The sequence below is a fragment of the Sebastes fasciatus genome, chromosome 1, assembly GCF_043250625.1.
Source record: "Sebastes fasciatus isolate fSebFas1 chromosome 1, fSebFas1.pri, whole genome shotgun sequence".
Taxonomy (NCBI): Eukaryota; Metazoa; Chordata; class Actinopteri; order Perciformes; family Sebastidae; genus Sebastes; species Sebastes fasciatus.
Window position 1 is genome coordinate 22,492,448 of NC_133795.1, and position 27,349 is coordinate 22,519,796.

The 27,349-nt window shown below is 39.4% G+C and overlaps 1 protein-coding gene across 2 annotated transcripts; it reads right to left on the reverse strand.

The window, feature by feature from the left end:
• Positions 1 to 6,813: 6,813 nt before the first annotated feature.
• On the reverse strand, positions 6,814 to 23,700 carry LOC141769077 (uncharacterized). 2 transcript variants are annotated; one of them, XM_074637768.1, is made up of 6 exons: positions 23,397 to 23,700; positions 20,319 to 20,458; positions 10,038 to 10,287; positions 8,365 to 8,645; positions 7,445 to 7,572; positions 6,814 to 7,275 (listed from the first exon to the last, which is right to left on the reverse strand). In XM_074637768.1, exons 1-6 carry the CDS (start codon positions 23,575 to 23,577, stop codon positions 7,077 to 7,079), a joined length of 1,179 nt encoding a protein of 392 aa, XP_074493869.1. In that variant the 5' UTR covers positions 23,578 to 23,700; the 3' UTR covers positions 6,814 to 7,076. The 2 variants fall into 2 exon arrangements, with proteins under 2 accessions (XP_074493869.1, XP_074493879.1); XM_074637778.1 differs by lacking the exons at positions 6,814 to 7,275; positions 7,445 to 7,572; positions 8,365 to 8,645; positions 10,038 to 10,287 and adding exons at positions 16,323 to 16,762; positions 16,932 to 17,059; positions 18,711 to 18,991 and having other exon boundaries at positions 20,270 to 20,458; positions 23,397 to 23,699.
• Between the last annotated feature and the right edge of the window lie 3,649 nt (positions 23,701 to 27,349).

Genomic DNA, 27,349 nt, shown 5'->3' on the forward strand with positions numbered 1-27,349 from the left:
TGATGATAATCAAACTTCCTCAGTGGCTCCAGCTGTAATATAATAATATCTCCATATACACACAGATGAATCTGAACTCAACACTTCACAAGCTGCTCTTTCACACTCAGCTGACATGTACTGTACAGCGTAAGACAGTAAAAGTACACATTTCAAAGTTGTAACTTTAGATTCACACTTTGTGAGTGTCAGCGACAGAAAACCTGGTGAGAAAACAGACGATGATAAAATGTCTCATGTGCTGGGATTTATTTCTCTGAATGTAAAAAAATAGCACATTTAATTAAGCCTTAAAGTTTTTCAGAAGCTATCGAACTGTTTCACTCTTGTTTCGCAATATAATAATTTGATCAAGTGACAAAACCTGCAGCAGTGATCCCAGTTTAGCGTTGCACTGCTAGATATTTAACATGACAACCTTTTTCCTGTTGTTCAGTTGTGATGAGACTCTTGCTCAGAACGTTCCTGGCAGCAGGTTAACTGACGTATTCACAGACATAAAAAAAAAAAAAAGATCTAGGCAATAATTGTAAACTAGGGCTGAACGATTTTGAAATAATATGTAATTACAATTATTTTGACTGATATTGCAATTGCGAAATGAGGGAACGATCATTTTTACATCATTATTCTCATTTTCATTTGAAAACATATTATATGGTGAGATTTTTGCCAGGATCTATGTAGGCGAGGACATCTCTGCAGCGCCACAATATTTAAGTTAAAGTGGTATTTTGTCACACATCTCCACTCTAACAAATATTGCACCTCCTGCTATTTGATATTGCAGGAGGCCATATTGCGATTTTGATCAAATTTCAATATAAGTAATTGTGCAGCCCTATTGTAAACCCAAATATGGAGTTAAATATGGAAGCCCCATTTCTGCCGGGGGGAATAAAAAGAAAAAAGGAATGATAAAAATAATATCTATGGTAAATCCAAATTATTAGATTTGACTCTTGTTATTTTGGAATTTTGACTTTAAAAATAAGAAAGTAAAGTTTATGTAGGATAGCACCTTTCATAGAACAAGATCACAATGTGCTTTACAAGAATATATGTATATTTGTTTTAAATAAGACCTTAAAAGTCACTATTTCAAGTTAGTATCTTGTTATTTTGATATTGTATCACAAATTTGACTCAGTAAATATTTAAATTTTGACTTTAAATGTCTCATAATTTTGACTTAGTATCTCATAATTTTGATTTAGTGAGTCATAATTTTTACTAAAATAACCATCATTTTGAGTTTGGTGTCCTGTAATTTTACTATGTAAATCTTGCAATTTGGACTTGGTACAGTACATTCAAATCTTGAGATAATTTTGTCAAGACCTAAAAAGCCATAATTTTGACTTCTGTCATATTGTCTACATCCTAATTTTGATATAGCAAGTCAAAATTATTTACTAAGTCCTAACGATGACTCAGTATGTCACGATTTTTATTTACCATTTTTATTCCTATCATTCTAAACTATTTATCTGGCAGAAATGTGCTTCCATCATCTAGTGATCTCACTTGAGTCCCGCCTCCACACACCTGCATTAGATACTGTCAGAGATGTAGAGACACATTTTTACCCAGCATGCTTTAAGGAAAGGTTCTTTAGATGATTGGTGACTGCAGCGTTTAGTAAACTACATGGTTGCTTGAGTGCATTAAACAAACACTACAGCTAGCATTGCTTTGGGTTGAAACGATGCTGGTGCCTTACAGGAGTGAGAGCAGAACCAAAGACTCGATGAGTTCGCCTCAATCTGGTTCCTGTAAAGATAATAAGAGTTGTGCTTCTGTAGCTGCAGCTCAAGGCTCAACGTTTGTTCTTACACTAAACTAAATTTACTCTCCTGAAGAACAACTTCTGACAAACACTGAACTCTGATGATCATCCTGCTCAGGATCCTCTATGTTGCCTTCAGACCAAAAAAATATGGCTGAAGTCTGTTTTAAGTGTTTTCTTATGAACAAGTGATGCATTGTCTAAACTAAAAATCACCAAGAGAAAATACAACATAATACAACAACATCAGTTCTAATAAAGGGATAATTAGTACTGCTGTCTATCAAAGCATCAATTCCGCTGCATGTTTTAGCCCATTAACTACTAATTGTGTTCAGACTATACATTTTAGGATTGATTTTTTCACGGGAATCAGGTAATTTCAGTGTCTCAGATGACTTTGAGCTAGGGTGCCAGAGTCAAATCCTTTTCAAAAACAATAATTAAACATTGAGAAAAAGAATAATAAAACGGTCATTTATTAAAATTGTTAAAACTGTTTTAGCAGCTGGCTAAAATTCAGAATTTGGAAGTGAAAGGGCCAAAACATGCAAATTAATCAGTTAGGTCCTTGAAATTAAAATAATTCAACTCAAAGCTTCTGATTCATTTGAATTCATGAAAATTCCTAGACACCTGACAATGTAAAGAAAATAACAAAACCATCTATTATGACAGCAATAACATTTCATTTCATTTATTTCGGTAATTTGTATTTTCAGAGTGTAAATGATAATGACTTACTAGCATTTTCTAAAAGTGTAGTTAGTTGTTACACATAACTGCACATAGTTATTTGATATTTGCATTTCAAAATATCACCTGTTTGAAAATGTTAAAGGGGACATATCGTGCTCATTTTAAGGTTCATACTTGCATTTTGGGTTTTTACTAGAACATGTTTACATGATGTAATGATCAAAAACACATTATGTTTCTCATACTCTCTGTCTGAATATAGCTGTATTCACTGTCTTTCTGAAACGCTCCATTTTAGCACCTGTCTCTTTAAGACCCCCTCCAGAAAAAGCCCAGTCTGCTGTTATTCTAATGAGCCTGCATGTGACATAGGAAGGGGAGCCAAATGTGTATGGCTTGTTGAATCACATGTTTTCTGATCTAGGCAGCCCACACAAAACTGACTGGGTTGTCTTATTTCACAGTTTGTAGGTTGGAAGGCACTCCAGATACCCAAACGTTTGTGTACAAGCACTGAAGAAGTGAGTTTTTCATGATATGTCCCCTTTAAATGGACCTCTTGTCAAACTTATGGATTGTGTTGTTATTTTTTTCCTTTAAGCCATCATGTAACACGTGTTGTATAAATACTTTGTAAAGCAGATAATTGTAAAGAAAAATAACAAAAATATCTGCTGGTTGTAAAAACCTGTGACATCTGGTTGTTGGGCAACCATGTAAGTTTTATATTTGTAAAAAAAAAAACTTATTTTAACAATTTTTAATTTTTTTAACGGAGGGCTATTCTCAAATTCCACTCTGTAGAGAATTAAGAGTTTTGTACATAATGGTGTAAAGTGAAATGATGGCCCAGATATGATGATGTACAATAATTATTTTGCTATTACAACAGATGTATTACTAAATACAGAGATATAAATAAGAATTGCTCCATGTAATGTTCATTTACCTTTCCTAGGCTAATTACAATCTTACTGAGACACCTTGACATTTTGAATTTGTAGTTTATTTGCTAAGAGACACGAAAAATGTTACAATTAAGCAAAACCCCAGATTACAATTTACAATATCCGATCATGTCACCTATGGTATGGTTAAGGTAAAAAAAAAAAAGATTTGTTTATGCCAAATAAACTATGGCTAAGATATTGTCTTGAAAGCAATGGTGGAAGACATACTCAGATCTTTTACTTAAGTAAAAGTAGTAATAGTGTAGAAATACTCTGTTACAAGTAAAAGTCCTGCATTCAAAATTTTACAAAAGTATAAGCTTCAAAATATACTCAAAGTACCAAAATTAAAAATACTCATTATATAGAATGGCTCAGAATAATGTATATTATGATATTATAATTATTGATGCATTAAATTTGTGTTCATTACTTTAATGTTTCAGCCGGTAAAGGTGGAGCTAATTTGAATTACTGTATTTACTGTATTTAGAGCTGTGTTCAGTAAGTCGGACTCGTTTCCGGTGGGGGTTGGCCTCCGCCAGGGCTGCGCTTTGTCACCAATCCTGTTCGTGATATTCATGGACAGGATATGGAGGCGTAGTCGGGGCGAGGAGGAGGGTTTTGCAGTTCAGTGTGCTGAGGACCAAATACAAATTAAGATTTCTAATGTGTAATCTGTGACATACATATGAGTAAGAAAATAGGTATCATCTATTTTCAAATCAAAGGACAGTTCAATTTTTTCCTTACATGTAGCTAGTCTTCAACTTTGCCAGTGAACACTATCGATAATATATTGTTATTTTGTTGGTTCCTTTGAGTACGAACAGTTGCTAGTATGTTAGCTTTGTGAGTAAAAGCTAACAGCCAGCTAATGTGGACAGAGGAACAGTCATATAACTGTCTAGCTAAGTTAGCTTTTAGCTGTCTTCAACATTTAATACTTAAATTTGGACCCATTGTTAAATCAAAATAATAAGACGCTACAAATTCAAAATGTCAACGTCCGCTACTACAAGCCCATTATGTTGCATAGCTACACATTTTGCTCCATTGACATTGTCAGTGTTTTTGTTTTTATTGAAGCCATATAACCACTAAAATAAAAACCACTCTGACGGACTGAAGGACTACAGTTTTAATAAAAGTATTGATAACAAGCGTTACAAGGAAAGTTATGAAATTGCTCTTGTTTTCACATGATAGCCTACAGTTTGTTTTTGCAAGCATATTAAAAGATGTTTATCAGAGTTGTATGTTCACTTTATTGTAGCTTGAACCCTGTTGGAATACTCACTGCTATATTTCATGACATTGTTTGCTTCAACTCTCGGTGGTTACTTTTGTCATTAAACAGACAGCTTCAGTTTTAATGGATTCTCTTGCCTGTTTTCTACGGAGAGCACTGGATGGTTATAAGATACTGTATAATTGTATAATTGTAAACCTGCAATAACTGATTTTTGTTTTTGCCACTTAAAGCTGCAGTGCGTAGAATTGGAAGAAATATGATTAAAAAATGTTATTTTCCTAAAACGGTCACCATATCCTGACAGCAGTGCATGAAACAGGTAATCTGAAAAAAATCATGTGCCTCCGTGTCCTCTGGTGCTCCTGACGGCATCTGCAAGATTTCACAGACCGGAGGAAAACAATCAGTCAGAGCTGATCTGGAGTCAGCCGTCCAGCTGCCGTCTGTGAGAGCCGGCTGTTAATCACTCGCGGACTCTGATCAAACTGTCAAACTAGGCAGCGCTATTCTATTACTGTAATGCCTATTTCTCGCCTCAACTGTTTTCAGAAACATCTTGTAGTGTACTGTTTAGCTGTAAAATGAGAATGACCCAGCCGCCATGTTGAGATTAGTTGAGGAAATATCAAGCACCGCCCATCAGCCGGAGCAAACTTAGAGTTTGACGAGTGATTGACAGCTGCCTCCGTTGAATGAACAGCCAATAGGAACGCTCTCTCTGAAATGACCTGTGATTGGCCAAAGTCTCCCGTCACGAGCTAGACTTTTTAAAGCCTGAAAACAGAGCCATGAGGAGGTACAGAAGTCTAGTTACCTCTCAGAACACTTGAATTATAATATGCTGAAAGGTTATTGAATTTTTGCCCAATGATGCCAAAAATATTCTGCCTACTGCAGGTTTAAGGGCAGCTGAAGCAAGTTTGTACACATTGTTATATCATAACCTTTTACATTGATATGGTGAACTTCTTGATAGAAGTTGCTTATTTACACATCCAGCAATTATGGAGCAACATTATCATTCATTTGGAGTCGCATTTCTTCCACCTGATGAATATAAGTCCAATTTTCTCTCTCTTTTAGCTCTGATTTTGGTCTCCACCAATTCCTGAGGGAAATATGTCTCTTTAGCTGTTAAATGCTCCACTATGTTTACTAGCTAGTCTCAGTAGAGCTTTGATGAAAACAGCTGCCTGTTGCTGCCAAAAATGACGCTATGGGAACGGCGAGAGTGAACCAAAACAGTAATGTTTTGGGCCGGAGTGATCAACAATGACTTGAAACTCACTATGAAGATTCAGCTGATAGTTCTGTCTACATGTATAAATCAATCCGGGTCGGTGTCTCATGCGCGCTCGCGTGTGGCTAAACTGTTCAGACTCAGACTCCAACACAAACTACACGGAAGCACCAAAACCGCAAAGTTATATCTAGTGAAGCCCGTCTTGCAAAACAGTGTTGGCCGCGGTCGGAGGATGCGGGGGAGACCGTAGCTTTGGTCTCCAGGGCCGGAGTCTCTGCTCCTCTGCTCCTCTGCCTGCTTGCCTTCAGTCACACACCGCGCTCGTTCTCGCTATTTCGCTCCACTCTGACGTGCATTCACGCACACTACACACTGCAGAAGAGTTAGTTTAGCTCTGAGAATATCTAGTGAATGTACAGTGGACGTTTGTGCAGAAATAAATGCTGCAGCTCCTCCAGACCAACAAAGGTTTTCCGTGTCTTGTGAAGTGACGGGGCTCCGCAGCAAGAAACGTTATCGTCTCCGACCAAAACTCCGGTGTCTCCCCTGTTCCCTCCGGCCGCGGTCGGGAGGCTGAAGTAGGAAACGCACTAGGATCAGCAGTGATTCATGGAGAGACTTTCGTCTGGTCAGCTAACATTACTGCCAAGCTGCTGAAATATAGAGTGATATTGTGGTTTTAGCTGACGTGTGTTGAGCGATGCTCATTCATGTCTATGTAGAGCGAGCACATGATACCCGACGCTGACTTTCGTTGACTTAACGGCGACAGGTGTCGCCGTTAACAAGCATTTCTGATTCTTACAAACAGTCCCTTTAAGGCACAATGGGGTCTGACCTCTGAGCTGCATGTTATATAAAATGTACAATAACAATGTTGTGTCAGCCTTCTCTTTATTGTTTAATAATAACATACAAAATTAAGAAAGCAAATACATGTAAAAAGAGAACAATATAAAGTCAAACATGTTAGTAAAAATTTTAAGAATTATCTTTATATTCTGTTACTGAGACTAGTTTGTCGTCTTGTGAATATACGGTAATCACACATATTATTTTTTATAATTGTTGCTTGATTGATTATTCTGAAATGAAGAGCAGAGGATACAGCTTTTTGTACACATGCCCCTGTGTGTTTCATTAAAGCTGTTCTCTCTGGCTCTCCTCCACATTGAAGAACTCCATGATCTTCATCCCTCCCTTTACTCGACGCCCTTTCCTCCCCCTGATGCTGTTGATTGGCTGTCTTGCCTGCCACTCATAGGTGTCCTCCAATAGTATGTTTCCTCTGGGGGAGTAGCTGATGTGGGACCAGCTGAGGACTGAGCCACTGTACTGCCTAAAAACACAATTGCATTTCAAATGGTGGATTTAAATCAAGTTAACTACTAACTAACTATAATAATAAAAATGTATGTACATGACAGGACAATTAATGTTAAAATAACCCTGTTTTTTAATGTCAGTCCTAGAAAAAGATCACATATTTCAAACACACGCACACATACCCGTAGACACCACTGGTCATGTAGTTGAAGACTTCTCTGTAGCGGAGAGGATAATCCCAAATCTGGATGTCTGTCACCTGACCATCAAAACCTGAAAAATCAATCACAGGCTCACCTGACCAGGCATACTGAACACACACACACACACACACACACACACACACACACACAAACAAACAGAAGACAGATCATATTAGAGATATTGATGAAGATTAAAGATGATTACATACAAAATCCAACAAGTTGTTCAAGTGTTTGTAGTCCTTGAGTCAAAGTGTTAAAGCCCTTTTCAGACATGGAGTACAGAACACTGCAGGCTTCATTTACGCTATCTGTTAAAGTGTCTGTTAGGTCAACCCAGTCTCACGGGAAGGAGTGTAAATAGCACGACATTACATGGACATTCCTCGTCTCACGAGGATGCATTTTGGGCTTTTTGCATATCATTTGTACGCCACGCAACAAAACAACATTGACGTCTGCAGTTAGGTTTAGGCAACAAAACCACTTGGTGAGGTTTTGGAAAAACGTCATGGTTGGTATATGTAAAATTACAATTATTGAGGTTTATAAAACAGAACCATTTTTGATATTTCTGTCTTTGTGCCTAGTTTTGTTTTAGTTTTAGAGGGAATTCAGACCCTAAAACATCACTGGAAGCTATGTTGGTGGGGACGTGTTGTTTAAGGCACTGGTGAGAGGTGAAATCTGATTTAATCCAGATCCCGGAGCCCCAAGCATTGCTCCCTGCTGCACCAATGGACTAGCTCCATATTCAAATGAAAGAGAGGACTGCATTTTGTTGCAGAGGTCTGTCGGGCTGTGCGAGGCCTTTGCCTGGTCCCAGACCTCAGAACCGCTGCCCACATTTTAAACGTAAGTAAAAGTAAAATGTGCTTTATTTGCTATTTTGTTCTCACCCGAATAGGCAGCATCTTCCTGACGCTAATGTTCGAGCCGCTAAACACCTGGGCCACATTCTTCACGCTGTCCATGGTGAGGCAGACTCTGGTCCAGATGTCCGGTCCAACGTTTGACCAGAACCGTACGTTAGGTTTCATGTACTGACTGTATCCGCCCACGTTCAGTGTATACGCCCCAACATTACTGACTGCCAGATTCAGAGGGTTTCTGCTGGATGGACTGAGTGTGAAGAGTGAGTAGACGCTGTCGGCCAGGTAACGTAGACACACGGACACACCTGCAGGAGTCACGTGGGAAGTATTGATTGACAAATATAGTTGACAAAGTTAAGTCAAATGAACAGTTGTTTGGTTGTTGTTGCATGAATTAAAACCGAAACAGCCTAAAATACACAATAAATAGTGCAGACATTAAAAATAGGCCTAGGTTTTCAGATATGTTCAATGTGACATTTTTGGATTTAAATATAAATGTTTTATTGTTATGTTGATACAAAATGTTTCCTTCAAAGTGTAGCCAATGTAAGTTAGTTGCATTAAGAACAGAATTTGAATTGTAGGCACCTGCTACGACCACAGGAACTAACACCTGATAACTGTACAAATCACAGAAGCTAACCAAAGCTAACCGTATGATGTCCGCACAGTGCAGAAGCTAACAAATGCTCACTGTATGTTGTCTGTTGTCTACAAAGACAAAATTACTACAAAGCAACACAGCAAAAGAGACACAAAATGACCACACAGAGACACTACACAACCGAAGAGACACAAATAACCACAAATACACACAAATCAACCACAAAGACACACAAAACAAACCCCAAAGAGACACAAAACAACCACAAAGACAAACAAAATGACCACAAAGAGACACAACACAACCAAAAAGAGACACAAATGACCACAAATACACACAAAACAAACACAAAGACACACAAATCAACCATAAAGAGACGCATAATGAACACAGAGATACTAAACAACCACAAAGACACACAAAATGACCACAAAGAGACACAAAAGAACCACAAATACACACAAACCAACCACAAAGAAACACAAAACAACCACAATGACACACAAAACAACATCATATATCACTGGTGCTGATAGTCCATAGCTATATACATTTTAAATATGCATCCTCGTGGGTTTTGGGTTTTATTATTCTTGCTCAACTGTTTTGGCACAGCTGCAATTTGCAGGGAAAAATATATTAAAATCTCAGAAAATTCTTAAAAATTCATGACCATATTGCCCAGCCCTATAGTATTTCACAGTTTTTTCAGTCTGAAGGACATAATTAATTGAAAGGCAAAGAACTGCCAAAGTTTAAAAGTAGATTTAGTTTTAAGTTACTCAAGTTTATCTTCTCCCTTGTGTTCACTTAAAAATAAATCACTTAATGCAGCTTTATCTGCAAAACATAATGAAGAACATCATTCACAAACAAGCATGTAAAATGGATTGACGTGGGAACAATGTGCTGGATTCTGTTCCTGTTCAGCCTCTTTCCCACAACAGAATCAAAACTGTTTCATTTAACATCATCACCTCTTACCAGGAGAAAAACACAAGAGAAAATCTGTACATTAAAGTAACATTGTTGGGATTCGTACCCTGACACTGTGTTTCTGTTTGGTTATGTAGTTTGTGGATGTACTCACCTCTAGTAGGAGGTGCTGTGGGGGTGGTGGTGTAGTAGGGACGGGTGGTGGTGTAGTAGGGACGGGTGGTGTAGGGACGGGTGGTGGTGTAGTAGGGACGGGTGGTGTAGGGACGGGTGGTGGTGTAGTAGGGACGGCTGGTGTAGGGACGGGTGGTGGTGTAGTAGGGACGGGTGGTGGAGGGACGGGTGGTGTAGGGACGGGTAGTGGTGTAGTAGGGACGGCTGGTGTAGGGACGGGTGGTGGTGTAGTAGGGACGGGTGGTGTATCTACGGGTTGGGTAGGGAGTAGAAGAAGGCCAGGGGGGTGAGGTAGGAGAAAAATAAGGTGGATAGAAGGCTATTCCTCCTCCATTGTTAGACAAAGTGAACATCTTCCCGTTTAAATTGAGTCCAGGCGGTCCTAGAGAAAGAAAGAGGAAAAGAAACCACACGAACAAGTTGTCAGTATAATATTAAAATCTTTTTACTCATGCATCCTTATATCATACAAAACAGTATACAGTGCTAATTGGAGTTGATTGTCTCGTAACATCGTTAAGGGATACGTTTGGTGATAGACAACATTTTTGTTACGTCAACAAAACCAATAGAAAAACAACAATGTTCATCTCCGAACACTTTCTGACTTCTCTACCCTGTTTGTGGCTCTCAGCTCCAAGACTACTGGTTCCTACTGAAGACGTAAATGTTTAAAAACGACTCACAAATATATAGTTCAATTTTTTTAAAGGATTCTGAGTGCAACTGGTCGCTGTAGTTCTTAGCAAACGTTACTCAAACCGGAGGGAATGGCGCTTTTGTTGGGGACTATTTTCAGTGACGGATTAATCTACATTTGGTGCCCCAGTGAGTATTTGTGGCAGCAGGACGGTGTCTGTGTGATTGAGTCAAAATAACCTACAGTGTGTGTGTTCATGGTGATGAAGGAATATGTCACCCAGTGCGACAGTGTGGCTCATTGATGTGTTTTTAACACAATGGAGCTCTATGGCACAGAGGAAGAAGATATATCAGGTGTCACAGAGACACATGGGTGTACTAAATAATAAAGTCATTTATTTACCACAAAATAATCAGAATAAGGGAAACAATTAGGTCGGTAAGGTCAATAGTGTAAGTAATGGATGAGTGACAATGTATGGATACTGTGCTGTAAAAGCAAAGAAAAGGAAACAGAAGCCACAACACAGAGATGTGAGAGGATATGCACAGGCACACCGGGCCCAGGTGTGTCCCATGTCGCTGATTACCCCCCAAGAGGTCTGCAGATCTGGGGCCTGTTTCACAAAAGCAGAATAAAGAAATCCAGGATAAGAGAGAAAGCGAGGCTTGACCTAGTCTAGTCAGTTCAACCTGGCTTAATGCGTTTCACGAAGGTTAATCCGGGCTGAGGAGGTTCAACTAAGTTGAGCCAGGTGTAAGTAATTCAGATAGATGCGCGGTCACGACTTTCTGCAACAGACCACGAGGTCGAAAACAGATTTACTGATGCTGAAATGGAGTAAACGCGCTCCGTGTAGTTTAAACCCAGTGAGCAACAGCTTTTAATGGAAGATTATGAGGAAGTAAAGCACATAATATGTAAAAAGGAGAAACGGCCATCGGCTGCTGTGATAAAAGAAAAAAACGTGGCAGACAATGGCGGACCGACTCAATGCGTAAGTAAGCTAAAAGAAATAGCCAATAATCATTCACCACTGCTGTGAACTGAAACCGTCATAATTAAACCATTCAAGGAGTTACTTGTCACTTTGCCTTAAAAGTGAGCGGTAGAAGTTAATGTTATTTAGGAAATTTACCGTGAAGAATAATTACAACCACTGATTCACAATGCTAGAATAATATATATATATATATATATATATACGCACACGCACATGCACACGCACACGCATACACACCCACACCCACACCCACACACACACACACACACACACACACACATTAGGTTAGATAATTCATATGACACTTTCTCACACAAAAAGTGCAATAAACAAGTGCAATACCTCAATCATATATCTTATACTGTATATACTGTAGATGTTCTTAATAAGCCTTGTACAAAGTGTAATATAACTTATTATTTTTAATGGCGCTTCCCAGCAAAAAGCATTTCACACAATTGTACTTGTATAACCGGCGTGACAATAAACATCTTGAATCTTGAATCTTGAATCTTGAACACACACACACACACACACACACACACACACACACACACCCACACAAACACAAACACACGCACACACACACACACACCCACACAAACACACACACACACACACTTGTTATCTTACTGCTGGAGTAATATTAATTTATTTTACTGTTGGACATGTTGCACAGTGTGAGTTCCTCTGAATAAAAGTGTCTTCTAAATGTGATTTGGTTTGGTTTATATAACCTGTATTTAACCAGGAAGTCATTTAAAAATATGCGTGTGTGTGTGTGTGTGTGTGTGTGTGTGTGTGTGTGTGTGTGTGTATTACTCCTGTTGTGGGGACATAAATCTGTTTACACAGTCACATTGTGGGGACTCGCCTTCCTTTTGGAGACAAAATGCAATGCAAATGTGAATCAGATATCATACATATTAGGGTGACGGCTTGGTTTAAGGTTAGAGTAAGAGTTAGATTTAGGTTAAGGTTGGGTTAGGATTGGGATTGGGATTAGGATTAGGCAAGTAGTGGTTAGGGTTACAGTTAGGGTAGGTCTCCAGGAAATTAATGTAAATCAATGTAATATCCTCTAAAGTGACGGAAACACAACATGTGTGTGTGTGTGCGCGTGTGTGTGTGTGTGTGTACCTGTTGTGGTCCGTGCAGTTGTAGTAATAGTCGTGGTCCGTGGAGTCGTGGTTCGTGCAGTTGTAGTAGTCGGTTTTTTTGTAGTAGTAGAGTCAGTAAAAATCATCGCTGTGAAGACCAATGCTGACATTACTGCCATCACCATGGGAATATAAAGCAGCTTGCTCTTCATCTTCATCCTCAGCCGGTTGACCAGAGTCTCTGCAGTGAAGCGTCTGTGTGTCCTCGCTGTGTGGATGTGTTTATCTGTGTGTCGTCTCTCTGAGACTGCAGCTCGTTCACTTTCACTTCCTGGTTAAGACTTCAGCAGCCACTGTAAGTTTCGTTTCTGTTCACAGAAACTCCCACTGATGCAGCCCCACTCTCCTCTCCTCTCACACCAGTGCTGTTCAATTTGACACCAAAATGCTCACTCACAGCCTTGAAGGCTTCAGTTGGTTGCAATCTGCAACCTCACTTCACCGCTAGATACCACCAGATCCTACACACTGCACCTTTAAGTTTTTCCATTTTGCTGATACATACTTTTAGTTAAGTAAGGTTTTGAAAACAGGACTTTTATTTGTAGTGGAATATTTTCCCAGTGTGGTATTAGTGGCTTTACTTAAAGGTGCAGTGTGTAGGATCTGGTGGTGAGGTTGCAGATTGCAACCAACTGAAGCCTCTCCTGTGTGCCAAGCGTGTGTCGGAGATCTATGGTGGCCAATGTGAAAACACGAATGTCCCTATCTAGAGCCATTGTTTGGTTTGTCCATTCTGGACTACTGTTGCAACATGGCGGCTCCATGAAGAGGACCCGCTCCCTATGATATAAACGGCTCATTCTAAGGTAACAAAAACACAACAATTCTTATTTTCAGGTGATTATACACTAAAGAAAACAAACTTTGATATTATATTCCACCTCTGCCATTAGATCCCCCCTAATGTTACACACTGGACCTTTAATTAAAGGATCTGAATATTTCTTCCACCAAAAACAATCCCAGTTAAAACAGCGTAGCCGGCTGCGTTGGCTCCAGTGAGATAATGTAATACGATCCAGGAAGTTCAGTTTGAGTAACATTAAAGGTCTCATATTGTGCTCATTTCCAGGTTCATAGATGTATTTTAATGTTGCACTAGAACATGTTTACATACTGCAATGTTCAAAAAAACCTTTATTCTTCTCATAGTGTCTCTCTCACTCTGCCTGCATTTAGCCTCTGTCTGAGAGATCCTGATTCACAGCCTGTCTCCTCCCACTCTGCTCTGATTGGTCAGCATTTCTGTCAATCAAACGTCCTCAACAACACAACGTCACGGATAGAGAGAGAGAGCAACCTGTAGCTCTGACTGTAAGCAGCTAGAATAGAGCTTATAAACCACTTTAAAGTTTATAAACCAGAAACTTCACCCAGCGCACGTGACCGGAGGAATCTGATCAGAAATCGGCGACAAATGATGAACATCTGCGGTCCAGATTCCAGGTTTTCCTGACGGTTTCTCTCAGGTAAATAATGCTATTTATAGCTCTGTTAGTTAGCTCAGTGTTTACCTCATGCATCAACTCTGTAAACCGTAAACATACACTCTGTTTTACGTCTGTCTTTACAGATCCATCTGTGAGAAATGACCGACAGAATCATCCCAGAGGAGAGCAGACAGCTGAGAGCAGACAGCTGAGAGCAGATAGCTGAGAGCAGACTGAGAGCAGACAGCTGAGAGCAGACAGCTGAGAGCAGACTGAGAGCAGACAGCTGAGAGCAGATAGCTGTGATCAGATGGGAGATACAGAGCTAACCCGTTAGGGGTTAGCTACATGCTACCGCTATGAGACGGTGTGTAAACACAGCGACCACCAGGGTGGAAAATAGAAGATGTGAAACAGTAGTCAGTTCATTATTTCTGGTAAAAGACACCTGATAAATGTATGGAAGATCAGAGTAATGGTATATTATTTACAGTAGGAGCTGTCTCTGTGTTACCATGACTACAGACCACCGGAGCTTAGCTTACCATAGTTTACCAGAGCTGAAGACTTTCTCCTGTACCATGTCATCATAACTAATTAACAGGTGGGATGATTACAAATGCTTTGAATAATTAATATTGTCATCTGTCAACTCAAATAAAGTTTGACAGTGAAACAGAAATGTGTTGTGTTGGTTACAAGTCACTATTTACTACCTGTATACTTCTACATGCATGACATCAAATATATATAATATATAAATGTCAGCTGTTTAAACAGTGTAATTACATAAAGCCTTTGTGAAAGAACATGTTATATTTAGATGATGGGAGTACATGAAGACGGTTCTGCTGGTTCTTGCAGACTAACAGGAGGAGCTACTTTGCTCAAGTTCGGTTGAGGAGGAGAGACAGTGACGCGCTGTGGGGCGGGGTCAGCTACTGAAGGTTCTCTCTGGTTCGACCAGGAAACCCTTATATGGCTTGCATTTCTCTAATGACGTCAGAAGAGAAGGAAAAAAAGCGAAGTGATTTTCTACACCCATTTCCGGACAAACGGAGCAGGAGAAAAAGAGAGAGGATGGTCTTTTATGATACTATGGTGGCCTGTAGACACACTGGGGACAGATATTGATGTTTAAAAGACATGGAAAAGTGCATTTTGCATAATAGGTGACCTTTAAAGGGACTGTTTGTAACTTCTTACACGTATAAATCACCCGGGTGGGTGTCCCATGCGCGCTCGCGTGTGGCTACGCTGTTCAGACTCAGACTCCAACACAAACTACACGGAAGCACCAAAACCGCAAAGTTATATCTAGTGAAGCCCGTCTTGCAAAACAGTGTTGGCCACGGTCGGAGGACGCGGGGGAGACCGTAGCTTTGGTCTCCAGGGCCGGAGTCTCTGCTCCTCTGCTCCTCTGCCTGCTTGCCTTCAGTCACACACCGCGCTCGTTTTCGCTATTTCGCTCCACTCTGACGTGCATTCACGCACACTCCACACTGCAGAAGAGTTAGTTTAGCTCTGAGAATATCTAGTGAATGTACAGTGGACGTTTGTTCAGAAATAAATGCCGCAGCTCCTCCAGACCAACAGAGGTTTCCCGTGTCTTGTGAAGTGAAGAGGCTCCGCAGCGAGTAACGTTATCGTCTCCAACCAAAACTCCAGTGTCTCCCCTTTTCCCTCCGGCCGCGGTCGGGAGGCTGAGGCTGAGGCAGGAAACGCACTAGGATCAGCATTGATTCATGGAGAGACCTTCGTCTGGTCAGCTAACATTACTGCCAAGCAGCTGAAATATAGAGTGATATTGTGGTTTTAGCTGACATGTGTCACCTCACTGTGTTGAGCGATGCTCGTTCATGGCTATGTAGAGCGAGCACATGATACCCGACGCTGACTTTCGTTGACTTAACGGCCACAGGTGTCGCTGTTAACAAGCATTTCTGATTCTTACAAACAGTCCCTTTAAGGCAAAATGGGGTCTGACCTCTGAGCTGCATGTTATATAAAATGTACAATAACAATATTGTGTCAGCCTTCTCTTTATTGTTTTATAATAACATACAAAATTAAGGAAGCAAATACATGTAAAAAGAGAACAATATAAAGTCAAACATGTTAGTACAAATTTAAAGAATTATCTTTTTATTCTGTTACTGAGACTAGTTTGTCATCTTGTGAATATTTTTTAATAATTGTTGCTTGATTGATTATTCTGAAATGAAGAGCAGAGGATACAGCTTTTTGTACACATGCCCCTGTGTGTTTCATTAAAGCTCTCTCTGGCTCTCCTCCACATTGAAGAACTCCATGATCTTCATCCCTCCCTTTACTCGACGCCCTTTCCTCCCCCTGATGCTGTTGATTGGCTGTCTTGCCTGCCACTCATAGGTGTCCTCCAATAGTATGTTTCCTCTGGGGGAGTAGCTGATGTGGGACCAGCTGAGGACTGAGCCACTGTACTGCCTAAAAACACAATTGCATTTCAAATGGTGGATTTAAATCAAGTTAACTACTAACTAACTATAATAATAAAAATGTATGTACATGACAGGACAATTAATGTTAAAATAACCCTGGTTTTTAGTGTCAGTCCTAAAAAAAGATTACGTATTTCAAACACACGCACACATACCCGTAGACACCACTGGTCATGTAGTTGAAGACTTCTTTGTAGCGGAGAGGATAATCCCAAATCTGGATGTCTGTCACCTGACCATCCAAACCTGAAAACTCAATCACAGGCTCACCTGACCAGGCATACTGAACACACACACACACACACACACACACACACACACACACACACACAAACAGAAGACAGATAATATTAGAAATATTGATGAAGATTAAAGATGATTACATACAAAATCCAACAAGTTGTTCAAGTGTTTGTAGTCCTTGAGTCAAAGTGTTAAAGCCCTTTTCAGACATGGAGTATGGAACACTGCAGGCTTCATTTAGGCTATCTGTTACAGTGTCTGTTAGGTCAACCTAGTCTCACGGGAAGGCGTATAAATAGCACGACATTACATGGACATTCCTCGTGTCACTAAGATGCATTTTGGTTTTTTTTGCGTATCATTTGTACGCCACGCAACAAAACTACGTTGACGTCTGCAGTTAGGTTTAGGCAACAAAACCACTTAGTTAGGTTTTGGAAAAACGTCATGTTTGGTATATGTAAAATATGTATGGGAACACAAGTACGGAAAATACGTCACTAACGTAACTTACAATACAAAACGCCGGTATGGAACAGCGGTCTCCTGGTTGAAAGTCCTGTGTTTGTTGGACCCGCCCGCCATAAGCAGTCTTTTTTTGCTTTTTATTCTACGTCACCAGCTCTGAGCGTAGCATATTTATGCGGATGTGTTTACATTGCAGTCAGCACAGACTACATGGCGTACACATGATGTCAAAAGCAAGAAAGGCGTTCTTACTGCACGCTAAATGCCTTGCACATTATCGTGGGATTCATACGCCTTTTCCTGCGAACGGGCTGATTAGGTTTATGTTCCCTTTTAGTTTTATTCAGACAGGACAGGATGGTTCGTGCAACATTATTATTGTGATTATTGTTTTTATCTCTTTTTCTCTGCACCGCGAGGAAGAAAAAAAACACTTTTATAGACTGATCTGATACAAAAAGAATTTCCTCAACAACTTCAAATTGGCTCCTTCACTGGGATTTGTTGTTTAATAAACTGATTATATTTTACTGAGACCTTAATATACAAATATACATAGCGTATGCAAACTGGTGATTCAGGGCGTGTCTACATTCTATTGTGAATAACTGTAGGAGTGGAAATCAGGCTCATGCGCATTTCCCCGGCTCCACAAGTATTGAGGTTTATAAAACAGAACCATTTTTTATATTTCTGTCTTTGTGCCTAGTTTTGTTTTAGTTTTAGAGGGAATTAAGACCAATAACAGCCCTAAAACATCACTGTAAGCTGTGTTGGTGGGGACGTGTTGTTTAAGGCACTGGTGAGAGGTGAAATCTGATTTAATCCAGTTGGAGAAACAGATTTAATCCGGTCTGACAAGATTTTTTACGACTCTGGAAAGTTATCATGGCGGCCATCTCTTGTTGTGATGATCACAAGGTTTACAGTAATCTACCAGGAATGTGCGCTTGCATGCATTGATTGATAAAGTTGCTTTGCAGAAAAAGTTGATCCTGGTTCAACTTTTGTCACCCTACATTGTTTTGCCGGAGCCGCAAGCATTGCTCCCTGCTGCACCAATGGACTAGCTCCCTATTCAAATGAAAGAGAGGACTGCATTTTGTTGCAGAGGTCTGTCGGGCTGTGCGAGGCCTTTGCCTGGTCCCAGACCTCAGAACCGCTGCCCACATTTTAAACGTAAGTAAAAGTAAAATGTGCTTTATGTGCTACTTTGTTCTCACCTGAATAGGCAGCATCTTCCTGACGCTAATGTTCGAGCCGCTAAACACCTGGGCCACATTCTTCACGCTGTCCATGGTGAGGCAGACTCTGGTCCAGATGTCCGGTCCAACGTTTGACCACAACCGTACGTTAGGTTTCATGTACTGACTGTATCCGCCCACGTTCAGTGTATACTCCCCAACATTACTGACTGCCAGATTCAGAGGGTTTCTGCTGGATGGACTGAGTGTGAAGAGTGAGTAGACGTTGTCGGTCAGGTAACGTAGACACACGGACACACCTGCAGGAGTCACGTGGGAAGTATTGATTGACAAATATAGTTTACAAAGTTAAGTCAAATGAACAGTTGTTTGGTTGTTGTTGCATGAATTAAAACCGAAACAGCCTAAAATACACAATAAATAGTGCAGACATTAAAAATAGTCCTAGGTTTCGCAGATATGTTCAATGTGACATTTTTGGATTTAAATATAAATGTTTTATTGTTATCTTGATACAAAATGTTTCCTTCAAAGTGTAGCCAATGTAAGTTAGTTGCATTAGGAACAGAATTTGAATTGTAGGCACCTGCTACGACCACAGGAACTAACACCTGATAACTGTACAAATCACAGAAGCTAACCAAAGCTAACCGTATGCTGTCCGCACAGTGTAGAAGCTAACAAATGCTCACTGTATGTTGTCTGTTGTCTACAAAGACAAAATTACTACAAAGCAACACAGCAAAAGAGACACAAAATGACCACAGAGAGACACTAAACAACCGCAAAGACACACAAAATGACCACAAAGAGACACAACACAGCCAAAAAGAGACACAAATAACCACAAATACACACAAAACAACCACAAAGACACAAAAATCAACCACAAAGAGACGCACAATGACCACTAAAAGACCCAAAACAACTCCAAAGAGACACAAGAGAACCACAAATTCACACAAACCAACCACAATGACACACAAAACAACAGCATATATCGCTGGTGCTGATAGTTCTTTGCTTTATACATTTTAAATATGCATCCTCGTGGGTTTTGGGTTTTATTATTCTTGCTCAACTGTTTTGGCACAGCTGCAGGGGAAAAATATATTAAAATCTCAGAAAATTCTTAAAAATTCATGACCATATTGCCCAGCCCTATAGTATTTCACAGTTATTTCGGTCTGAAGGACATAATTAATTGATTTTCTCTGGAAAAAGGCAAAGAACTGCCAAAGTTTAAAAGTAGATTTAGTTTTAAGTTACTCAAGTTTATCTTCCCCCTTGTGTTCACTTAAAAAGAAATCACTTAATGCAGCTTTATCTGCAAAACATAATGAAGAACATCATTCACAAACAAGCATGTAAAATGGATTGACGTGGGAACAATGTGCTGGATTCTGTTCCTGTTCAGCCTCTTTCCCACAACAGAATCAAAACTGTTTCATTTAACATCATCACCTCTTACCAGGAGAAAAACACAAGAGAAAATCTGTACATTAAAGTAACATTGTTGGGTTTCGTACCCTGACACTGTGTTCCTGTTTGGTTATGTAGTTTGTGGATGTACTCACCTCTAGTAGGAGGTGCTGTGGGGGTGGTGGTGTAGTAGGGACGGGTGGTGTAGGGACGGGTGGTGTAGTGACGGGTTGGGTTGGGAGTAGGGGGAGGGGTAGGAGAAAAATAAGGTGGATAGAAGGCTATTCCTCCTCCATTAACAGACAAAGTGAACATCTTCCCGCTTAAATTGAGTCCAGGCGGTCCTAGAGAAAGAAAGAGGAAAAGAAACCACACGAACAAGTTGTCAGCATAATATTAAAATCTTTTTACTCATGCATCCTTATATCATACAATACAGTATACAGTGCTAATTGGAGTTGATTGTCTCGTAACATCGTTAAGGGATACGTTTGGTGATAGACAACATTTTTGTTACGTCAACAAAACCAATAGAAAAACAACAATGTTCATCTCCGAACACTTTCTGACTTCTCTACCCTGTTTGTGGCTCTCAGCTCCAAGACTACTGGTTCCTACTGAAGACGTAAATGTTTAAAAACGACTCACAAATATATAGTTCCATTTTTTAAAAGGATCCTTAGTGCAGCTGGTCACTGTAGTTCTTAGCAAACGTTACTCAAACAGGAGGAAATGGCGCTTTTGTTGGGGACTATTTTCAGTGACGGATTAATCTACATTTGGTGCTCCAGTGAGTATTTTGTGGCAGCAGGACGGTGTCTGTGTGATTGAGTCAAAATAACCTACAGTGTGTGTGTTCATGGTGATGAAGGAATATGTCACCCAGTGCAACAGTGTGGCTCATTGATGTGTTTGTAATAGTTTTTGGACAACAATGGAGCTCTATGGCACAGAGGAAGAAGATATATCAGGTGTCACAGAGACACATGGGTGTACTAAATAATAAAGTCATTTATTTACCACAAAATAATCAGAATAAGGGAAACAATTAGGTCGGTAAGGTCAATAGTGTAAGTAATGGATGAGTGACAATGTATGGATACTGTGCTGTAAAAGCAAAGAAAAGGAAACAGAAGCCACAACACAGAGATGTGAGAGGATATGCACAGGCACACCGGGCCCAGGTGTGTCCCATGTCGCTGATTACCCTCCAAGAGGTCTGCAGATCTGGGGCCTGTTTCACAAAAGCAGAATAAAGAAATCCAGGATAAGAGAGAAAGCGAGGCTTGACCTAGTCTAGTCAGTTCAACCTGGCTTAATGCGTTTCACGAAGGTTAATCCGGGCTGAGGAGGTTCAACTAAGTTGAGCCAGGTGTAAGTAATTCAGATAGATGCGCGGTCACGACTTTCTGCAACAGACCACGAGGTCGAAAACAGATTTACTGATGCTGAAATGGAGTAAACGCGCTCCGTGTAGTTTAAACCCAGTGAGCAACAGCTTTTAATGGAAGATTATGAGGAAGTAAAGCACATAATATGTAAAAAGGAGAAACGGCCATCGGCTGCTGTGATAAAAGAAAAAAACGTGGCAGACAATGGCGGACCGACTCAATGCGTAAGTAAGCTAAAAGAAATAGCCAATAATCATTCACCACTGCTGTGAACTGAAACCGTCATAATTAAACCATTCAAGGAGTTACTTGTCACTTTGCCTTAAAAGTGAGCGGAAATTTACCGTGAAGAATAATTACAATCACTGATTCACAATGCTAGAATAATATATATATATATATATATATATATATATATATATATATATATATATATATAATGATTAATACATTATTTTACATACATGCTTACAGTGTGCATCAGAATGATCACTTTCTTCTCTTTCTTTTTATCTCCATATCTCGGTCCAAGTCCTGCCGTTTTTTTTGTTTGTTTTTGTTTTAGACATTGACTCTTTTTAAATAAATCACCTCTGCAAAACTATATTTGCCTTTTTAAGTGTGTGCTGTATGCCTACAGACATCTGACAGTTTTTAAATTGTTTAAAACACATATTAATTAGCACAGCAGGAATTGTGCATGGTCTGCCCTATTACGACCATTATTTATATAGAAAGAAAGAAAGAAGGCTGGATGTAGCCTACATGTCAATTTAGTGGAAATACTTATTTAGTCCATAATGGATAAGAAGGCAGTGATGTGGTGCTCATGGAAAACATCATTTTCACAACATACTCAACAAAAACGTGCTGAGAGCTCAGTATGAAGTCTGGAAAAGGGACAAAGCTTCGGTCTCACCAAGACAATAAAACTTGTACTTTGACACCTGACCTGAACCAGTGTTTGTTTCCTCTGTTTACCCAACACACACACAGACCCACACACGGGCACACGCATACGCACACCCACACGCACACGCACACGCACACACACCCACACCCACACCCACACACACACACACACACACACACACACACACACATTAGGTTAGATAATTCATACGACACTTTCTCACACAAAAAGTGCAATAAACAAGTGCAATACCTCAATCATATATCTTATACTGTATATACTGTAGATGTTCTTAATAAGCCTTGTACAAAGTGTAATATAACTTATTATTTTTAATGGCGCTTCCCAGCAAAAAGCATTTCACACGATTGTACTTGTATAACCGGCGTGACAATAAACATCTTGAATCTTGAATCTTGAATCTTGAACACACACACACACACACACACACACACACACACACACACACACACACACACACACACACACTTGTTATCTTACTGCTGGAGTAATATTAATTTATTTTACTGTTGGACATGTTGCACAGTGTGAGTTCCTCTGAATAAAAGTGTCTTCTAAATGTGATTTGGTTTGGTTTATATAACCTGTATTTAACCAGGAAGTCATTTAAAAATATGCATGTGTGTGTGTGTGTGTGTGTGTGTGTGTATTACTCCTGTTGTGGGGACATAAATCTGTTTACACAGTCACATTGTGGGGACTCGCCTTCCTTTTGGAGACAAAATGCAATGCAAATGTGAATCATTACATATTAGGGTGAAGGCTTGGTTTAAGGTTAGAGTAAGAGTTAGATTTAGGTTAAGGTTGGGTTAGGATTGGGATTGGGATTAGGATTAGGCAAGTAGTGGTTAGGGTTACAGTTAGGGTAGGTCTCCAGGAAATTAATGTAAATCAATGTAATATCCTCTAAAGTGACGGAAACACAACATGTGTGTGTGTGTGCGCGTGTGTGTGTACCTGTTGTGGTCCGTGCAGTTGTAGTAATAGTCGTGGTCCGTGGAGTCGTGGTTTGTGCAGTTGTAGTAGTAGTCGGTTTTTTTGTAGTAGTAGAGTCAGTAAAAGTCGTCGCTGTGACGACCAATGCTGACATTACTGCCATCACCATGGGAATATAAAGCAGCTTGCTCTTCATCTTCATCCTCAGCCGGTTGACCAGAGTCTCTGCAGTGAAGCGTCTGTGTGTCCTCGCTGTGTGGATGTGTTTATCTGTGTGTCGTCTCTCTGAGACTGCAGCTCGTTCACTTTCACTTCCTGGTTAAGACTTCAGCAGCCACTGTAAGTCTCGTTTCTGTTCACAGAAACTCCCACTGATGCAGCCCCACTCTCCTCTCCTCTCACACCAGTGCTGTTCAATTTGACACCAAAATGCTCACTCACAGCCTTGAAGGCTTCAGTTGGTTGCAATCTGCAATCTGCAACCTCACTTCACCGCTAGATACCACCAGATCCTACACACTGCACCTTTCAATTTTGCCATTTTGCTGATACATACTTTTAGTTAAGTAAGGTTTTGAAAACAGGACTTTTACTTGAAGTGGAATATTTTCCCAGTGTGGTATTAGTGGCTTTACTTAAAGGTGCAGTGTGCAGGATCTGGTGGGCTGAATTTGCAGATTGCAACCAACTGAAGCCTCTCCCGTGTGCCAAGCGTGTGTCGGAGATCTACGGTGGCCAATGTGAAAAGAAGAATGTCCCTATCTAGAGCCATTGTTTGGTTTGTCCATTCTGGGCTACTGTTGCAACATGGCGGCTCCATGAAGAGGACCTGCTCCCTATGATATAAACGGCTCAAGGTAACAAAAACACTACGATTCTTATTTTCAGGTGATTATACACTAAAGAAAACAAACTTTTTGATATTATATTCCACCTCTGCCATTAGATCCCCCCTAATGTTACACACTGGACCTTTAATTAAAGGATCTGAATATTTCTTCCACCAAAAACAATCTCAGTTAAAACAGCGTAGCCGGCTGCGTTGGCTCCAGTGAGATAATGTAATATGATCCAGGAAGTTCAGTTTGAGTAACATTAAAGGCTTATCAGACAAAACAGAGAGTTTTATAATAATAATAATGAACATAAATCATGAAAATATGCAGCTCAAAGATCTTTTCAAAAAGACAAAACAAACTAAACAAAAAAAGAGAAATGATCCATCAATAAACCAGACACAGTTTTGAAATAGACAGTTCAGATGTATTTCATGGAGTATTGTACAATCAGCACTGACAGTGTTGTAATAATCTACGTGGAGGAATCCAGCTCAGCCGGAGTGATGGACCACATGATGACTCAGTCTGCTGGAATTTCCCTGAGGCACAAACACACCACGGGCTGCTCTATGTGGACATGTCCTCCGTGTTTTCTCTGGCAGTTTCGGTATAAATACTGTAATCTCAGTGTCTTTAGACTCACATACAAATAAAGGATTCAGTGTTTTCACAACAGAACAATTCAGCTGTATTCCTTGCGTTGCAGAGAGGAATTTGAAACAGCTTTTAGACTTTCATGTTGGAAAATGAAGCGTCCAGAAAATATTATTGAACAGTTAAAAGAATAAATAAAATAGGACAAATTCAAATGATAAAACATGCAGAGACTTAGTTGTTGGGGTTTGGGATGGTTTTGATTAATGACCTCCTGTTTACGGCACTGCTTGTGAACTTCTCTTTTCACAGACATCTACAGACACCACACACATTAACAAACCGCTGAAAACCAGAACTAAGAATAACATTATATAAACAACTGGCTGTGTCAGTTAGTCTCAGTCTTTCAGTTCCTAAAACCTTATAAAGCTATAAAGATTGATACAGTGGTACCAATTTTCTCAAATAACTCTCTGCAAGAAAGTGAATAAGCGCATTTCCCCCCAAAAAAAGAACCCATTGCTGGCTTGAAATGTTACCAAACAAATGTTCAGTTTTTAGGTACTTGTAGTATTTTCATTTGCTGTAACATCACTAAACAATGCTAATGAACTCAAGAGTCCCACGTTTGCTTGTTTGTTATTAAACCTGTATTCTATGGTTTTGCTGTTTGTTTTTGATCTTTTTAAATTGTCTTCTCTTCATTATCATTTTTACTTTTACGTAAACCTCTGGTGTAACTTAATACCATCATGTTTGGTAGCACTTCCCTTATTTAGCATTTATAAGTAGTAGACAGTACGTAGGCAGTTAATAAACAGTTTGGAACTGTTTAAGTCTCATGAATAGACATTGAGCTTTAAGGTTACTACTGAACTTAAGGTCCAGCAGATGGAGTTTGCTTAGTTTTCATGAAGTTGAAGAGGGAAGTTTTTATAAAAAGATATATAGTTCATTAATAAATAGAATGAATACATTATAACAATATAATTACTAGATATAATAAATAAGTACATCATTTAAATATGAAGACATGTTTTATATATCATTCATCATCTGTATCATTATGGATGGTTCACAAGAGGAGTTACAGTTGTTGACATTAATAAACACTTTAAAATGTCTTCATATCTGCTAATAATAAGATTTTAGTGTGTTATAAACCCTGTATTGTTGTTAATACACTGCTTGTAAATGCTAAATAAGTGTGTTTGAATAGGCCTATGTGTGTAATGCACCTAACAAATCAACATATCAGTAAACTTGTAACAATTCAACAGGTGAACACAGACACACCTGCCAACACAGAAAACAGACTGTGTCAGTTCTGCCAACAGCAACAAGAGGAAGAGACAGAGCAGCACTTCCTGCTATTCTGCAGGAAACAAGGCCTTACTACCAAAATAAAACTCAAACAATAGTTCAACACTCATACTGGTGACCAAAACTAAATTCAATATTTACTATATATAAAACTGACACTGACATTAAGGCAGCAACTCCTCTTTAAGTTTTTTTCCTCAGATTCTCACCAATGATATTACATTACATAGTTCTATTATATCTGATCTTATTAGCTTGCTATTTTTCTTTTTTTTGTTATTTTTAATTCAATTTGGGAACATTATGACAGAATATAATATGTTTTCCTTTACATAGCAGTCACATTAACTTATATTAGCCACAATATCTTATATTACAAACCAAAAATATGTATTAGAGTTTCAGTATTAAAGAAAATGTAAGGAGTGGCTTATTTAGTACACATATTTAAAAAAAAAAAAACATATAAAAAGATCATCTAATATATTTCCGCTCTGCAGAGATTTAAAAAAGATTTGTCCTACTTTGATCAAAGTGTACTTTGTAGTACAGTAATGTACTTGGAGTATATTATGTGATTCATAGTGTATATAGTGTAGCAATTGTAAACCATTTGTTTTCCTACATTCTTAACTATTACACTGAAAACTTTGTATAACACTGCACTCAACGGATAAATCAGTTATTCTATATTTTTCTTTTTGTCAAAATGTCCCATGAAAAGACCAAAACCAACAATTTGTGAGTCCGCCTCTCTTTCTGACTTCCACCCATTTGTTCCTACTGAAGACGCAAATCGTTAAAAACAGATCACAAATATATAATATAGTTTGATTTTTTTTTTTTAAAGTGCTTAGTATTTTCTTAAAACAGCTGGTCACTGTAGTTTTTAACAAACATGAGTAAATAGTATATTTGTGTGGGACTATTTGGGCAGCAGGATGGCGTATAATAATAAACTACAGTGTGTGTGTGTGTTGATGGTGATGAAGGAACATGTCACCCAGTGCAGCAGTGTGGCTCATTGTTGTGTTTTAATAGTTTTTGGACAACAATGGCGCACGTGCCTTTATTTTGAAGGCGCGTGTGAGTGGAAGTAGTGTTTTCCGGTGTGTTGCCATGACAGCGGTGATGCAGCTGCTGCCACCGTGTACCGGGATGACAGCAGCCGGGATGACACCGGGGATAACAACCACACACACACACACACACACA

Bases quoted from the DNA above. Each gene is read 5' to 3' on its own strand.
- LOC141769077 (XM_074637768.1), bottom strand. From the start codon at position 23,577: ATGAAGATGAAGAGCAAGCTGCTTTATATTCCCATGGTGATGGCAGTA. The intron at 20,459-23,396 runs GTACACACACAC...TTCTTTCTCTAG, and splicing joins AACTGCACGGACCACAACAG to GACCGCCTGGACTCAATTTA. The intron at 7,276-7,444 runs GTATGTGTGCGT...TTGTGTTTTTAG, and splicing joins ATGACCAGTGGTGTCTACGG to GCAGTACAGTGGCTCAGTCC.